The following is an 18,895-nucleotide window of genomic DNA, read 5'->3' as shown; positions in this document are numbered from 1 at the left end:
GCTTTAAGAATCGTAGCACAATGATGCCAGGGGGTTGCCGTCTCTGGACGGGAGCAGTGACTCCGAGTAGAAGACGGGCACCGGTGTATGGAGTGCTGAAGGTGACTTCCCTTTTTCAGGTAGAAGAAAGATGATGAGGGCATATGTGCTGGCCTATTTGGTCGCCCACATGGAAGTAAGGGCTGCAATGCTTTACCCTGGGAGGATTTTCGATGTGTCACACCTTTCCCACCAATCATTGTGTACGTGACCTCTTCATCTCTCAGCAGAACCCAGGGTACCAACATGAACATGTTGCAGTGCAGAAGGGATTGAGTCTGTCAGGGCCATCAACAATTCAGCGACTGAATGTTTCCAGATAGGGCCAGCTAGATGATATTGCAGGTAGGTCTAGGATAGCCTAAGAATATTAATAGCCTAAACCAGTGAATCATAGAGTTCTGCTGCTGCTATAACTGCTGCTTCCATTGTACTTTATTTCCTTACAAACTGCTGCACAGTACAATATGTGTGATTATTGTCAAGTTCTGGTATTATTTATTTTTTAATGTAGCTGCTGGAGGCACCATCTCCTTTCTGTTCTTCGTGGAGTCTATATCTGGCTTTCTGCAGCTTTGCTCTTTGAATACAACGATCTAATCTTCCTATCCGCTGTCGGTTGTAATCCATTATGTGCTGGAATGCCTTCAAGGTGGCGACAGAAGCTTTCCCTGGTTTAATGCCTAGTGCTGTCATCTTCAGAGCTATCGATTCACCAGGTCCAGTATTCACCATGTAGATTGCACTATGGTCTCGAAAACGACCATTACTAGGGTAAGTTCTAGACTGCTTGGGGTCAATGGTTTCATAAGCACCGTTCATGCCTTCGGCTTTCTTTTCTGTGATGAAGTACCAAAACGAATGCTCCAGAGAGTTTTCTTACATATGCATGGCTCCAGTAGTTTATTCAAAGTTCTTCTGTCTTCCCTCAAGATTTGAAGACAACCTCTGGCAACTTTAGGCAGAAATGGAAAGCCATTCCTTCATTTTTTGATACAGATGTAAGACTTAACACTACATTCTTGGTGGATGCCACTGTAACATTGAGTAATACAACCTACAATGTCAGTCATTGCTTTTGGAACTTGCTTGTTGTTACCTTTTAGTGTTTTTTTACTGGCAGTAATTTCTGCTTGTTCTCTGTGACTCATATCTTCAGTGAGATGTTTTTGAAGAAGGAGTCTGCATATTGCAGTTCCAGCAGGGAACATTGCTCCGAGAATGCTGCATTTATTATGGCTCCCCAGAGAGATCGGTTAAGATGCTGCTCATCCAACAAGTTGTCAGTCACCATGCAAGCTTCTTTATCCATTACTTGCTTGAAACCACAGCACCCCTTCCCATCAGAGTCAGTTGTTAATTGGCTGACTGTAAGGGGACTTTCACCTTTTGAGAGCTGCTATGCTAGGACTTTGCCACCATCCAGTTCATTTCCGATGTTGTAACCTGGACCTACAGTTGCTGTGCAGACTTCATGGTTAGGGCACTGTAACTCTTGATTAGGCTTTTGCCTGGAATTTCTTCTAGTACAGAGTTTATTAGTCTGATGGTAACAAAGAATGAATTTGTCCTTGGTGGCATTCTCTGCTCTGAGTGGCCGGGGCAAAAGGAGTTTTCTTGTGACCGCTACAGAGAGGATTATTGTACTGTCTGTTGTACTCGGCAGGGATAGCCGCATTTCTAGGCACACCCCTATGCTCCAAGACGTCTTTGACTAACTTGTCACTTCTTTGACATGTCTTTCTGATTTATTTCTTCCAGTTTAGGTCCAAATTGGTAAGCAGATATTTGCAGAGAACTGGCTGCAGGGGAAGGTACACCACGACAACTTAAGAATCTTCTCAGACCGACAGCCGAGATGCATGTGTTGTGATAAACCAACTGCAGAGAAAGATTAATATCACATGGATTTCTGCCAGGTTTGTTCTGCTTAACTTCAGAATAGAGGCATTTCTTTTCACTTTGGAAAACACACTTGGGGCTTCCAAAGAACTTCTTCTACACCAGGGCCTCTCTTCAATGCATGGTCTGTAAGGGCTACAAGTATTCCATTACATGTGTTTTGAAAGTCTCTGTGTGACATCATTGCATCATGGTATGCTCTCAACATGACCAGTAGGCAAGTGTACTAGCCTTATACTCATTTAATTCATTTACTATACTACCAGAACTGTTTGGAATCAACTGGTCTAAAATACCTTCCTCTCTCTTCAGTGGCCTCAGTAGCAATACACTGTTGCTTGGTATGATGTTGTCCATAACATGAGGAAAAACTACCCTGTTGTATCCTTCAAATGTAAGTCTCTTGTAACTGGAGGCCTTACATGCTGTTTCACCTGACTCTTCTGACTTTTGCTTGCATCCAAATTTGTTGCCTGTCTGGAACATTGTTGCCTTTCTGTCTATCATCCCTTTTCCCCTGGCCATACTTTTAAAGATTCCTGGTAAACCTACAGAAAATGTATGAGAGAAAATGCAGTCCCCAAGTTTAGTCTCAAAAAGTAGGCAAAACAGCCCAAGTAGTAGATAATTTGATTGATAAAACATTTTTAGCTCCTTTCAGTTAACAATGACAATTTTGAAAATGTACTTATTCATCGCTAAAAACCAACAGAAAGAAGGACACTTTTACATGACAAGCCGTGCATACATAGGGCGCCCTCTATTTTTGAAATATGCTAATATATCACAAAGTTCAAACAAATATGCTGCTAAAATACCCCACCTCCAAATCACAGGTACGAAATCAGAGAAGAATACTGACTTTCCATTCGGGTGGTCTTGGAAAAATCCTTTTTTTGGTGTGTTTCATTAACACAACCACTTTCACTTCCTTAAGGCCCTGTCACATCTCACCGGATTGCACGAACGGACAAGAGTACACGTGAAAAACAGTCATCCGGTTATTTCCGTTGGCAAAAGTTGTAGCGCATGCATCTGGGGGTTGCAACGTACCGGACGTTCAACGGTGAAAATGGATTACAAACGTACAAGGGACGGACATCAACGGACGAACAACGGAATAACAACGAACGAACTAACGAACACCAACGGATAGTAACGAATTTACAACGGACAATTAACGGATAAAGAACATACAAAACGTAGGAGTACCGGAAAAGAAACGGACATACCGGACTAGCAACGGAAAAGAAACGGTCTAAAACCTGGGCCTCCGGACTTGTTCATTGGTCTTGATGTTGGCTTCAATGATAAGCATCTGTGCTTGTAAAGCTGACACTGTGGTCTGAAGCTTGAATCTTTCTGAAGGGTCCATGATGTAGGTGTTGACGGTAGAGGTTATAGGAGCAGAATGAGGCGTGGGACGCTTGGAGTGGACAAGGTGGAGGTACGCTGCATCTCCGTTCTATGTCAGTCTGTTATACTTTCCTGGCCTGAGTTCTTCCGTTTCTTCCGTGTAACGTCCGTTACCTATCTGTTCATTGTCAGTTCTATTCCTTTACACTTCCGTTATTTCTACGTTAGCGTCCGTCGAATATACGGTATTGGTACTGTCCTTCTACGTTTCATCCGTTCTTTGTCCGTTAATGATCCGGTGAGCAAAAGCAATAACCAGAGACGAACGGAGAAATACAGTATGCCAAACATATACAGAACGAACAAAACCCATGAGAAACTGATAAAACGGAAGCTTAACGGATTAGTAACGAATAAATAATGGAGACATTTTTCGGTGGATGTCCGTTCCAAGTTTTGTGCATGTTCAAAATCGACACTGGACAAACCGGACCCTCCCGGTAACGAAACGAAGACAGGCGGAGGAGAACTGCATACTAAACGGATACTAACGTACATCAACGGAGTGCCATTTTTTGTCTTAGTTCCCTCTCTGTTATTGCAATCCGGTGAGATGTGACTGGGCTTTTACAGATATCTGATGGTACCACTCAATCCCCCCCCCCCCCCCCACCTTCACCATATGCCTAAATCTGACCTCTGGCAGCATGTGGGAAGAATAACAAAACTTTGCTCTGATCTTTAAACACATTTTATAAAGAGATGTCTTCTTTAACATAAGGAGACACTCAACAGGTGTAAAAACTTTGGGTAGGACAGGCAAGTGCTACCTATACACACACAGTAAAAAGTGCAAAGTTAGTAGTGTAGTGTCCTAATTATAGTCATGTCATTTCATATTGAAATAATGGATCATACCAATGAAATTTTTAGGTGAGTTTGTACTTGTACAGGAATCCCTAGGCAAAACATGCAGTAAATGTGAGAACTCTGCTGCTTATATAGGTACCGCACCACAATTAAGAGTAGAGTACATCCGCTCGAAAGGTTAACGTCGGAGAAAACAGGTAAAAGTACCGAATGTAATGCTTATTTAAGCATATTATCAGTTACCATCATTGTTTGTTCTGCCTTTATATGAAAGAGCAGAATTTAATGTACAGAGGTTGTGAAAATCTGGGGATAGAAGGTGATATAAACCATTTTAGAAAATCTTTGTTAAAATGTTGATATTACTCCGAGCGAGCAGATGGAGGGTAGAGGTTCAGTATGCTAAACTTGCTCCTCTTCTAGCTCAAAATCTAATAATCATGATGTAGAACTTTGCAGTGCCGCATTAGGCCAAGATCTCAGCTATCATGTGGTGGGTATGGTATACCAGTTGAAAACTTCTATCTATGCTTTGGCAGGTCTTGAAAGTGACGACTTTAGTGTGCAAGTCAATGGAACACTTAATTGTGGTGTGAGACCTGTATCACACAAGCTAAATATGAGATAGGGGCCTTTTCTGGCCCTATCTAAACAAAGGAATGTTTGAGATTTAATTTGCATTGGATCCTTGTCCAGTGGCAGTTGTACAGGAAAAGTGCCAAAAAAAAGTCAAGCGGGTCGTACGTTTTACGAACAAGGCCCTCAAACTTAAGAAATCGCACTGCTGGCTCTAAATGGGGGTCCAATTGGGCCTGTGGGTAAATTTCAATTTTTCTTTAAACACCATTTTTCAGGAGTGTATCAACCTTATTTTCAAAAACTCAAATGAAAAGTTTGTGTATTTTATGTTATCTACTCAAATTTACGACTCGAAAAATGCGAAATCATGCACTCCATATGTATGACTTCTTATAATTAGTAAACAGGTGCTTAACAATTAAGAGGGTGGTACACTAGCATAAGGACTACCAATAAACTGCATTTTCAGGGTCATATGTCCAATGATGCCTGTGAGCAGTGCCCTCAAACATCACATTTTGCCAATATTTTGAGCTATTTTGGAAATTTCAAGGTCAAATTTGGTCATAATTAAATTGGTTTTTCTTGGTTTTTAATACAAAACTTGTAGACATGTATAGTTTATGATGCAAAAAATGAGTTTAAATATCCAGGGATGAGACTGAGCCGGGGAAAAAAAATCTGAAATTTATCGATCGAATTTAGAATTTTTTTTGTCAGGTAAGGAGGGCTTAAATCCAAAATGGTGGACTCTAGATGGAATCTATCACATCACGTAACTCGCCAAAAAAGTGTGGAATTTCTGCTTGTATAATTTATCCATTAGCTTTTTTGAACCAAAAAAAGGCTTTTTTGCTTGCTTTGTGCTACTTGATTCCACCACTGGTCAAATTCGGTGTTCCTTCCCTTCACAGTCCAGCAAAAAAAAAAAAAAAAAAAAAAAATTAAATAAAAATAATAATAAAAAATAATAAAAAGCGCGAATTACGAAAAAAAAACGCGAAAATGAAAAAAAAAAAAATCGGAAATCCGCGTTTCCGCGGAAGAGTCTCATGCCTGAATATCTGTTTTATAATTTATTAATGCTCTGATGAGCAGCTTCAAGTGGCATATGTGAGAGTTACATCAGCTCTACAGAAACATGCTTGCAAGGCCAAACAGTGGTAACATTGTATCTTCTTTCAAGGAGACCATTTTAAACAACATTAGAAACTATTGAAATGTATTTATTAAAAGTGTTAAATGTATAATACTCTTCGACTCCCCTTCCTTTCCCCTGACACCCTTCCCATAGTGCACAAGACAGCACTGTATCACTTGCCGGCGAATCGAACATTGAACTTAGCAAACTTCTAATAATATTTATCATTGTAAACGAAAAGTGCTGTAGGTATGAAGCGATAATACTATTTCGTATGCATCTGACAGGGGGAAAAGTGTTCCTTGCTAGCTGTAAGTCTCAAAATAGTAAATGATAGTGAGTACACACTTCTGCACACAGTTTTGCCAGTGGACTTTGGGAATGGAATGAGGGAGTTTGAGGTGGACATTTTGAGATCAGACGGATCATCACTGTAACCCTACCTGTGGTCATATTTTCGGACCGGCCGCCGCCGGGGCCGCAGGGGCATCCTTTTTCTTTTGCCTTTTCCTGTGGTCCTATTCAGACTGGACGCCGCCGGGACTGCAGATGGCACTGTTTCTCTTTCCCTTCGGTCTCATTCTACCGGACATCGCTGGGACCACAGGAGGCACTCTTTCTCTTTCCCTGTGGTCATATTCTACCGGACATCGCCGGGACCACAGGAGGCACCCTTGCCCTTCCCTGTGGTCATATTCAGACCGCCCACCCGGGGGGGCCTCCGTTCTCTTTTCTCTTGCCTTTCCCCTTTCTCTTGCCTTTGCCCGCCGCCGGGCCGCAGGGGCATCCTTTTTCTTTTGCCTTTCCCTGTGGTCCTATTCAGACTGGACGCCACCGGGACTGCAGATGGCACTGTTTCTCTTTCCCTGCGGTCACATTCTACCGGACATCGCTGGGACCCCAGGAGGCACTCTTTCTCTTTCCCTGTGGTCATATTCTACCGAACATCGCCGGGACCACAGGAGGCACCCTTGCCCTTCCCTGTGGTCATATTCAGACCGCCCACCCGAGGGGGCCTCCTTTCTCTTTTCTCTTGCCTTTCCCTGGAGTCATATTCAGACCGGACGCCACCGGGACCGCAGGAGGCACTCTTCCTCTTTGCCTTTCCCTGTGGTCATATTCTACCGGACATCGCTGGGACCATTGGAGGCACTCTCCTTTGCCTTTCCCTGTGGTCATATTCTACCAGACGTTGCCGGGACGGCAGGAGGCACTCTCTCTCTCTCTTTGCCTTTCCCTGTGGTAATATTCTACCTTACATCGTCGGGACCGCAGGAGGCACTCTCTCTCTTTACCTTTCCCTGTGGTCATATTCTACCTGACATCGTCGGGACCGCAGGAGGCACTCTCTCTCTTTACTTTCCCTGTGGTCATATTATACCGGACATCGCCGGGACTGCAAGAGGCACTCTTTCTCCTTCTCTTTTGCCTTTCCCTGTGGTCATATTCTACCGGACCTTGCCGGGACAGCAGGAGGCAATCTTTCTCCTTCTCTTTCCTTTGCCTGTGGTAATATTCTAGCGGACATCGCCAGGACCGCAGGAGGCACTCTCTCTCCCTCTCTCTCTTTGCCTTTCCCTGTGGTCACATTCTACCGGACATCGCCGGGACCGCAGGAGGCACTCTTCCTATTTCTCTCTTGCTTTCTCTCTCTTTCTATTTCCTCGCCACTCTCAGCTCCTCCTTCTTCCCCTCATTCCTCTTCTTCCGTATCTCTCACCACTTCCCATCTCTTAATAATCATGATAATATACAGTTCTTATTAGGCGCAAAAAACAATTAAACTCTTGATGCGCTGATCTCTTAGGGGACCAATCGGGATTTGATCTTACATCCCCTGGAGCTTGTTTCTCTGCTCCGTAAGCCAACTATCTATACTGTATCTCTTGCCACGAAGCAAGGATTCAATCTGATACCGCCCGGTATTTAAGACAAAATCGTGATCTTTCTACTTTCTACCGGGACGAGCTGGTGCGCAATTAGCGCATTCAAGCTGGCTCCAGAAAGACATAACTGAAGCACGAATTAGGTAAATAACAACTGAGAAATATGTCTAACAATTGCAACGGTAGCATTTAGGGGAAGGAATGTAAGCTAACAAAGAGTAGTGATACGAAGGAATAATTGAACAATGTGCTTCGATTAGAAGCCCATGGCTAAAACAAGAGTAGTAAAAAACAAAATCTGGCCCAAAACCCACTACAGAAGCGTAAGGCCAATGAGCGAGCTTAAGGAGAAGAGATACATAACAACGTGCTTCATCTAGAAGCTGTGGCTTTCAAGAAAATAATAATAACGTGGCCCAAGAAATCCCGCTAAGGGGAATCCGCTGAAACCCCCGCTAATAGCTTAGAATTAACGTGAGTCATCGATAGAAATCTGAGTAAACAAAGCATTACATATGCTAAAGAAAGAACACCGAAACATATTAAGTGAGATAAGGGAAAAAGGGCGGGAAAACGAAGCAGTTCCTGGAACTGCTACCCATATTACAGACACTATGCAATTCAAACGGGGCGAGAACCGTTTCTCAAAAACGGCTAGAAGATCCCTCCCTATCAAAAAAGAGAATACTTTTTGGGGTGTGCACGCTTGGTAATACTTCAGTATCCAAATTAGGGAAAAGACCAAGAACATAGGTTCCATTCCGTATCAAAATCGCTGTAGGAAATCCTGACAACAAAAACGCACGATGTTGGCACTTTGGATGGTAGAATGAGAAGGAAGGACATTGACCGGGGGAGGTCAGGTCATAGAGGGCGCACATTGTTAAAAGGTTACCAGTTCATTCTAGGCACGGTAGAAGGAGGTGCTAAGGTTGTGAGGAGACAGGTTAGTGAGGAACGAAGTAAATGTGAGAGTTACATCAGCTCTACAGAAACATGCTTGCGAGGGAAAACAGTGGTAACATTGTATCTTCATTCAAGTAGACCATTTTAAACAACATTAGAAACTATTGAAATGTATTTACTAAAAGTGTTGTCTAAAACTCTTTGAATTCATTCCCCTCCCCCCTCCCCCCTTCCCATAGTGCACTATGCAGTATGTGACTGACTTTTACTGCAAAGAGACTGCATAACACATGCATTCAAGGTATATACTGAATTATTTGGTATGGTAAAACTTCTGCTTCAAATTGTCTGTGTGCATGTAACCCCCCCCCTCCACCCACATCCTCTACCCAACCCTATATCGGAATAGAAAATGAATGAGAACCAGTACATACATGTACAGTGTTTACTGTATATGTGAACATGTTCAGAACAGTGTTATTTTACACCAAGCACAAAAACACTGTCAACAATCATGTACAGTACACACTGTACATGTATGTACTGGTAAACATTCATTTGATATTTAACTCTTTTAATTTATAAGTGAATTATAGCAGAAGCAGACACAAAATTGCAAATATTATTTGTTTATGAGACATAGAAATATGCACAGTATTGAATTGAATGACCTTGAACTTCAATTCCCAGGCTCAAATAAATGTGGAACAGCACAACAGGCAAAACATTGTTTTGTAAAAATCCCAAACTTTGAGGATTTTGCATTTAAAAATATTGAAGGCAAAGACCTTCCTGAACTTTTTTGTACAAACAGGGTGGTAAATATATCTCTTCTTGAAAATATGAGATATTTGCATCGTGAAGTGAGATAAATCAGCCAATTTTGAAGCAATTTAACTGAAATTTTCAGAATATGCTTATTTCATAATGTTCCAATTGTACCATGAATTTGGTAATTTTTGAAAGAGGTCGAACCACAACATACTCCAAAATTTTGTGATTTGATATAGAATAACCCACATGTACAAATATGCATAGGGCACTTAGGGAAGTTGTCGGGAGGGGAGGGGACTCAAAGAATATTAGACAGAAAACTTAATAAATACATTGCACTAGTTTCTTATGTTGTTTAACATGGTCTCCTTGAAAGAAGATACAATGGTACCACTTTTTGCATTCACAAGCATGTTTCTGAAAAGGGGATGTAACTTCCATATACGCCACATTAAGCTGCCCACCAGAGCAGTAATAAATTGTGAACAAGATGTTTTAACTCATTCTTTGCATCACAACTATACATGTCTTACTAGTTGTTTTGAAAACCAAAAATACACCTTTTAATTATGACCAAATTTGACCGTGAAATGCCCAAAATATCGGTAAAATGTGATGTTTGAGGGCGCTATTCACAGACATTGTTGGGCATATGACCCTGAAAATGCAGTTTATTTGGTAGTCCTTATGATAGTGTACACCCTCTTAATTGTTAAGCACCTGTATGCTAATTAGAAGAAGTTGTTGTCATTTGAATTACTCAAATCGGCTTGTGCAAGCATTTTCATACACATGAAGTGTGTGATTTTTGCGTCGTAAATTTGAGCAGAATAGATAACATAAAATACGCAAACTTTTGACTTGAGTTTTAAAAAAAGAGCTAATACACTCCTGAAAAATGGTGTTTAAAAATAGTTGAAATTTACCCACAGGCCCAAATTGGACCCGGCCACTTGACTTTTTTTTTGGCAACTTTCCTATACAACTACCACTGGACAAGGATCGTATGGAAATTAAATCTCAAACATGCCTTTGTTTTTGAGTATAGAGCACACTCAAAGTAGGGCCAGAAAAGGCCCCTATCTCATTTTCTGCCATTTAAATTACATGTTACGAAAAATTGAGTTTGTAAATTTTCCTTTACATTAGCTAAATTAGAAGACTGGTCACATGTCTTCCACAATATCTACAATATCAGACATAAAATACTTTACATTTATGCAAAAGATGCCTCCAAACTTGAGGGAAAATTTAGGGCTCTTAAATGCAACCTGGATTTGGTTGCTAGACATGGCAGTATCCAAGCAACCAAATAGTTTTAAAAAGTTTTTTTTGCCAAAATTCAACCTTTGAGGCATGTGGCAAGACACCATATCAATTTCAGGCGATTCTGAGAGGGTCGACATGGAGGCCTCTGTGCAGATTTGGCATGGATTGACCCATATGCCATTTAAGTTCTGTACCCTACAAGCTACACTGGTACTCATATCATATTTATTTGGTCCTACAATGAGAATAATAAATTTACTGTATCTGTGTCAAATTGATGAATTTATCAAGGAATTTCCATTGTTTGCTAGATTATGGTTATAGTTCTTGAGAGACAAATTGACATTTTATTTCACTGTCTGTACCCCACAAGGTATCCTGCTACTCATAAAACATGACCAGAATACAGCATCAATAGGTGACGTTTCATATTCAAGTATAAAACTTCAGTTTAAGTTATTGTTTGGCATCTAATAGCAATGTTGAAGTCTAGCTTAGGCTACAACTTAGATGCATTAAGGTATATTTATATGACGTTTATGTTCTGTACCCAACAAGCTACACTGGTACTTATATCATATTTATTAGCTCCTACAATGCGAATAATACATTTACTCTGCAGATTACCGCTGTCAATTTGATGAATTCATAGCAAGAAACTTCCATTGTTTGCTAGGTAGAAGGTTTTAATTCTTGAGAGAAAAATTTCATTTCATTTCACTGTCTTCCCGACAAGGTTTCCTGCCACTTATAATGCAAGCACTTACGGGCGTTATCAAGCATTCCAGCCTGACCACTCCATAGCATCCACAAGGGAAAGGACAGGTAGAAAGGATGAACCAAACACTACTTAGAACTGGAAGGATTCAAGGAAAAGTGCATCCATGCATAATTGTACTATACATGAGTCATCTACATACTGTTCATATTTTCTTATGTTTGGTAGGTGTCCTAAGCTACCAATTGACTTCCTGTTTGACCTGGCTTCAGAAGGTATTCACTCATCAAGGTAGTCATATCATAGTATGTTGATAGGTAGAAAGATGCACTGAAGGAAGCCTATCACATAGCCTGAAGGCACTAAAGTAAAGCAGCTGAAGTGTGAAAACGACAGTATGACAAGAAGACACAGGATTGTGAACTTCAAAAGGTGACCAGGTGCTTGTGCGGAACCTGTCCAAGTATGACGGATCCGGCAAACTGCGATCTCACTGGGAGATAGGATTGAATTATACGCAAAATGAACCTACAAATTCCAGTTTATGAAGTCTCACCAGAAACTGAAGAGGGTAGGAAGCGTGTGCTCCATAGGAATCTCTTGTTACAGCGCAATTATCTCCCAATCACGCCAAAGCAAACTGAGACTACTAAACATCGGCAGCCACTACATAATCCTAAAGCTCAGCAGTTCATGGAGGAAGATCTTAGTGATCATCAAAGTGACTCTGACAGTGATGAGGAATTATATTACGAGTACTGGTGAGGACACACTTTTGACCATTTGAACCAAGGACATATACAGACCCCTTACAGTGGATGACATTGCCCTAGAACAGAATGACCATGACTCACATGGCAGAATTATCAGAAGATCTCATCGAGATCGCATGCCTAAGCGATATTTGATTGATGACAGACTGGGATCTCCTACCCAAATTGAAACTGCTGTCACTGTTCAAAATCGAGAGTGTTATGTGTCAAATATTGGTAATGCCCAACAACAGAAATACAGGCTTATAAGGGACCAAAGTAAATATCCAAAAGCACAGTCTGTGGTTCTCCCCCATGCTCCGGTGGGAGGACAATTTAACAAGCTGTAGATACCTCATGTAATGCACAGAAGTAATAGAATCTATCAGCTTAAAGTCAACCTTATCATCAGTATGGTTACAATTTTAATGTAGGACGTTATCCATCAGTTGTGTACTAAAGCAGCCATTTGTTAAATCCTAATTATATAAGCAAGCAAGCATCTTTTTTTTGTTCCAGGCTGTATGTGTTTTGTTCATATGGAACCCTATATCACATTTAACGGTTTTTCTATTCTGTAGTGGGTATGTTGGTTGAATTTGTAATTTTTCAGAGTCTATATGGACATAGTAGAAATTGTATTATTAGCGGTGCTCAACCCAATATCATTCTACTGCACATACTCTCCACTGATGTGGCAAATGAATATAATGTTGCTATATCTTGCATTCCTGTGATGTGGAAGGAGATCTCAAAGGTTCACAAAATTTGGAGTGAGAACAGCTAGAGAATTGATTTACCGAACCCTAGTTAAATGCAGATATGTGTTATTAGCAGAAAACTGTTAAGGTTTTTCAGTGTATGTGCACAAGACCTGTGATATGGATGTCATACACATTTCTTTAGGCGCTATTGTTGGGGATTATACCTTTAATGACCGACCATGGAGACAAATTTTTTGGGGGGGGGGGGGATTTTCTATTAATTTGGGAGTTTACATACCCATAATCAACATGTGTAAAAAAATATTCGAAAACCTATGATTACCCATCAAGAAACGACCACCAAAATGGACATTTTGGGTAGTCACGTGACATGTACCTCTGGAATGTCTGAAAACAGAGCTTGACCCAAAGGAGCCTCTGGTCACCGTGTGACGTCATCTTTGGTATACCGCGATAATCAAACGCTTAAATAGGTACTGTTTATACACAGATAGCAAACAATTGTACTGTATTTGACTTCCAATATCGAGCATTTGAAAAGCTGTTAGCTTAAAACAAGAACACATGAAGTTAAACAACTAGTTTTAAGACAATTTTAGCACAAAATTTAGTAAAATGGGTTAATTTATTTGCTAAATTTCCACTCAAATGGAGGCATCGTTTACATAGCGGAGCGTCAATAGGTATGTACAGGGGCGTAGCCAGGATTTTCAAAGTTGTAGGCACGACTATCTGAGCGGAGCGCCACCATCGGTTGGCGCGGAGCGTACAAGAAAATTTTTGGTTTTACAAACCCCCCAGATGGCCGGAAACGGCCCTTCCCGAGTGTTCATTCTGGTTCCCTGGCCTCATGATAACTTGAGACACCTCATTCAATATCACTTTTAAACCCAAAAACAAACAAATTAAAATAGTACGTAATGCAATACTACATAATGTATTTAAAATTAGCAAGGTACATGTACAGAGTAGTCTTACTTTTCAACTTCTGTTACTTGTAGATACAAAGATAGGCCAGAAATGTCTTTGATACAACTATAGCCAGTAATTGTCTTTGATACAACTGTAAGTAGTACATGTTTAAGTTAGCCTAATAAGAAAAGGCAAGAGCCATCTGATGCAAATTTCTTCAGCACAGCATCAACGTCAATTGCAAAGTCTCTGTAGATGTCAGTGGCGTAGCCAGGATTTTTTCAGTGGGGGGGGGCGCTGGGGGGCTTGACCATTTCCTGGAAGGGCGTCTTGTTACTATCTAAGCGGAGCGCCACCATGGGTTGGCGCGCAGGGTACCTAGATTGTTTAGCTAAAAGGCCTCCTTGATCGTTGGAAATAACACTTCCCAAGCCTTGTAAAGCAGGGTGGTCAATCCGATTTGAAACGTGGGGGGGACGTAATTGATTGGAGTATTCCAGCCGCAAGTACTATCTAAGCGGAGCGCCATCGGTTGGCGCGCAGCGTACCAAGAAAATTTCAGATTTCAATATCTGCCAGATCGCTGGAGATGGCACTTGCCAGGCTAAAAGTAGTAAAAAGCTGAAAAGGGCGCCAGCAGTTCATTTGAGTCCGTCAGGGGGGGCATTCGCCCCCCTGATGTATCATGATTTCTGCATTTGTATATTTTTCATTTAGAGTTTGTAATAAATTGTCAGCCGTTGTTTCAACGCAAGAACACTCTTGCATCCTCATTTATCACTTGTGAGTTCGAAGCGAAGGAACCTAAATCTGGTAATTTCCCCCGCCATCCGCGTTTCGCTTAAATAACAATGCTACCCTTGTCCCTAGGCACGGTCTATACACGATCTACATATGGCAGGAATGTCTGAAATAGGTTTCCTAAAAAGCTGACTTTTCTTCCCATTTTTCACATATTTAACGTCTGAAATTAGTAAAGTTAATTACAGCAATGTAATTGGAATGAGTTAAGGATTACATACATGCAAAATGGTGGGATTTTATGTTCATCAAAAAGTCTCCATAGTTGGTCTTTAAAGGTGGGGAAGGTATAATGGGCACAAGCCCTTCCCCCGCCCTAAGAAGAAGACGTAAGAATCATCCAAACATGATGGTTGTTTAGTCACTTGGGATAAGGATAGACATTGAACCATATTCTTAAAAATGATTATTATCCCCCTATTTCAACCATAGGCGTACGGGACCATTTCAGTTTGGGGGGGCAGAAACTTTTGTGCCTGAAAGTTGCCGTGACACTATCTAAGCTGAGCGCCACCATCGGTTGGCGCGTAGCGTACAAGAAATTTTTTGGCAAAAACTGCCTCTCAGATTGCCGGAAATGGCACTTCTGAGGCTTTGCAAGTTGCATCTAAACATTCCTTATTTTATCATCTCACATTTTAGAAATTTACACTTCCCCAAAAATTTGGTAAATTACAAGAAGAAAAAAATGGTAACATCAACTTTGAAGGGGAAAAATAGGACAGTATATTGTAAGGGTGTTAGCCACTGAAAATAAATGTTTGTTCTTGATCAGAGAACTCTGGGTTTGGTGTGATGACCAAACACAGAGCAAGACACACAAAAAATATAGAAAACTCAACTGGATTGGATCAAATTAAAATATAATTACGAATGACAAACAATATACAGTACAGCTGATCTGGGCCCAGTCAAAGAATTAAATAAAACAACTTACAGTAGTGAGGTGCGCACCCAAAAGTAAAGTAAATACACTTAATTTATAAATCTGTTCTGGTGAGTTTGCGTGCTGGTGACATCAGGTACAGGTCTTCCACGACATCAGAAAGAGTTGAACAGGTAAATGGTTTAATGTCTGATCCCAACGAAATAGTGTCCTTTAATTAATAAGCGATAGAGTCCCAGGCTATCCTCCAGTAAAATAATGTGTATATCCTTTGTGGTAAAATAATGTCAGTTATAACAAATGGTGTCCCGGCCTATCCTTTATGGTAAAATGATATCCTCTAAGTAAATAATATTCTTTATAGTAAATAGTGTCCCAGACTGTCAGGTGAATATGACTCCTTCCATAAAATAATAAGGACTACAGTAACTTGATTTGTAAATTAAGGTTTAAAACAAACTATCCAGCATTAAAACTATATATATCTTCTCTTTTGCAACTGTCCTGCTCCAATACTTGTGGCCAACTGCCTAACTCCCTATACTGTACCCTCAAAACTCCCTTTGTTCCTATAATATATATACACAGACCCCATTTCCTGTGAGGGCTAATTTCCAGGAAGAACAAAGATAGTTGCTTAGCAACCCAGAAGGAGAGATTTTAATCCCCCTCTTTTACCACCACAAGCAACATACAAATACACACACTGTACAAATGCATAGCCCTATGTACACTAATACTAATATACAAGTAAAACTATAGTACAACAGAAAACTTTATGTAAGAGCTGACCATCTTACAATATTTTTTAGGCTATATTTATATACTTACTTTATATATTTACCATATTTATTATTTTAACACAGTACTCAGCTACCTCCAGAAAAACATACATTGTTCAACGACACGTAGGCGGGATAATGTTGCTGTGTTGGATGAGACTGCAATATGTCTCACAAAAAACTCTAAAAATAACAAAGAATATTATAAACCTGTACTTCTAGGCTTGAAGGCACTCCCCCCCCCCCCCCACCATCCATGAACAAGAAAACGTTTCTTATATACACTCATGTCGGGGATGTCCAGATATATAGTTGACTAGTTAGAAAAAAAATTTGATAGTGCAAAAAGCGTGGTAGCCCAGATGAGCTGCGCTTACGGTGGTGTTACACGGAAATATTCGGGCAACATGATGCTAAATAAAGAAAATCATTAGGCCTATATTAATATTAATGTCACAAAACAAATAACATGAAACGCTCTCCACAGAATTGTCGGGCAAAACTTTTAAAAAGATTCGGGCAAGCTACTGCATAATTATATATATATATATTTTTTTCTCCTCTTAGGCTGCCCGAATTTTTTAGGACTTTTGCCCGAATTTCTTGTCCTCTGAAAATTTGGGGGGGGGGCAGTCTGCCCCCCCCGCCTCGCATGCCTATGATTTCAGCTATTCATATATACATGTTCATGTGGTACATCTACACACCAAACATGAACTTGGTTCAACATTCCCTTCTTAAGAAATCGTGTTTACAAGCTGGGCGTCACAAACGCACACCCACATACATACACACAGAGGCCATCATGAATGCAAAGGTTACGATATTCATCGAAACCAACAAGGTATAGAATTTGCACTTTCAATAAACAAATTTTATATGAACAATACAGATTATACTTTGACATAGGTTGAACAGCTTGATTTTCACAACTTCAGCTGTAGGTTGTTGAACATGCATGCCAGTACAGAGCAAAATGTGACTTCATAATAAATGGCCCCTTCAAATAAGGGGCTTTGTACTGGCCATGATCTTCTGTAGGGAATGTGTGGGACTTGATGTAAACCCACCAAGCCCCCCCCCCCCACCCTAAATATTTTAGTGATAGCTTGAATTAGTATACCCTAGTATAATAATTCTATTATGGCTCTTCCTACTCATGTGACACTGTTTTTGTTACTGAATTGTTAAATTTATGCAGCATAACTCTTAGATTTGCCTTTTATATGCAATATTTATGTTCTAAAATGCCATAAAATATAATCGTACGGTCAGCACCAGAGATTTACAAGATTTAGCTGATATTGCATATTAGTTTGGGGCAACTGCTTATAAGCTCTGAAATGTTACATTTTTTTTGTGGTCAATGTAGGATAATAATACAAACATAAAATGTTTCATATCTTACCTGTCTGAAACATCACTGGTACAAGGTACATCTTTTTCATTTCCAACCAATGTAATGGTGTCATCTGAGCTTGAAGAGCTTGTAAACGAGCAGGCACTGACGCATGAAACTGACAAAGGAAATGAAAGTGTCCAAAATATCTATTAGAAATTATTTTTCTAATTTGCATAACCCCAGGATGTAAGGGTTAAATCTGTGTTGCTCAGTACAAAATAACTGGATTTGCATCGCAACTTGCTACTTACTATTAAATCTTAAACTGCTGTGGAGACTCGAACAAAATGAAACCAACAGGCAAAATTTATCTTTCATCTCTCTATTATGGTTCCAGAATATCACTGGTGATTAGTCCTTTCAAAGAAATCAGTGTAAGTATAAGCATGGAGGTAAAAACCTCCATGGTATAAGCATAAGAATAAAAATAAAGGGCGGTGGAGCAAACAGCAACAGTGTGAAATGGTGTTCACTCTAAAACAAAATAGGAAAACATTTATAAATATGATGCAACATGAAATATGTCAATACATTCAAAAGTATTATCATATCAGGTTATTAGTAAACTGAATGAAACTGAAATTCAAGGAAATATGCAACAAGGTAGAGATATTTATAAGCTCAAACCAAATCCAAAAGTTCCTAGAAATAAGCCAAATTGAACAGCTCATGTACCTTTAATTCTATTGCTGACTTTTCATGCTTGCAAAGAACTTCTATCATTAATACGGCACTATGACTATTTTCAGAAAATTGGAGTTACAATATAGACCGGGGGCCCAGAGGGTTTGGTTAGCTGGGAAGGTAACCAATTGCCTTGTACATCACAATGTTCACAGTGCATTCCTGTATATGAAACCAGACGACTGGCAAACCGGCTGTGGTGGGTGTGGCTGGGAGAGCAATTTTAAAGTCACCTTAAAGCTAACCTAGATCAGCTTTCATGGTAACCACATCGAAGTAAGTACAATGTGTCAGGTATGGCCCCAAGAGCAACAAATGGCCATCGCCAGTAATTATTGGTGGTGGGGTACCCCTGCCAGTCATCAATAATTGACCCCTCACGGCTGACCTAGGTCAGCTCATGAGGTAACCACTTGAAACCTACTGGAAAATGATGGTTAGGACTTCAGATACAAGGGATGGGCATTGCCAGTAATTTATATTGGTGGGGTACCCCTGCCAGTAGACCCCC

The 18,895-nt window shown here is 40.4% G+C and overlaps 2 protein-coding genes across 4 annotated transcripts in view; one reads left to right on the top strand and one right to left on the bottom strand.

Annotated features, from left to right (window-relative positions):
- LOC139979209 (uncharacterized) overlaps positions 1-18,895 on the bottom strand; it is a 182,176-nt gene that overhangs the window by 49,239 nt on the left and 114,042 nt on the right. For both annotated transcript variants that reach the window (XM_071989968.1, XM_071989969.1), the window contains 2 exons: positions 17,707-17,815; positions 2,364-2,489 (listed from right to left, as the gene is read on the bottom strand). In XM_071989968.1, the coding sequence (XP_071846069.1) occupies positions 2,364-2,489; positions 17,707-17,815 (235 nt within the window). The remainder of the gene's footprint in view (positions 1-2,363; positions 2,490-17,706; positions 17,816-18,895) is intronic.
- The window catches only part of LOC139979202 (52 kDa repressor of the inhibitor of the protein kinase-like), a 168,954-nt gene that overhangs the window by 44,284 nt on the left and 105,775 nt on the right, over positions 1-18,895 (top strand). Inside the window, exon 2 of one of the 2 annotated variants that reach the window (XR_011797108.1) lies at positions 554-1,958. The gene's annotated coding sequence lies outside the window, so the exon portion shown is untranslated. Of the gene's footprint in view, positions 1-266; positions 1,959-18,895 lie in introns of both variants that reach the window. The other variant, XR_011797107.1, reaches the window with a different exon arrangement.

Source organism: Apostichopus japonicus, chromosome 13 (assembly GCF_037975245.1).
Source record: "Apostichopus japonicus isolate 1M-3 chromosome 13, ASM3797524v1, whole genome shotgun sequence".
NCBI classification, from domain to species: Eukaryota; Metazoa; Echinodermata; class Holothuroidea; order Aspidochirotida; family Stichopodidae; genus Apostichopus; species Apostichopus japonicus.
Note: the sequence above shows the minus strand (reverse complement) of the source record. Positions and strands in the feature narration are given on the sequence as shown.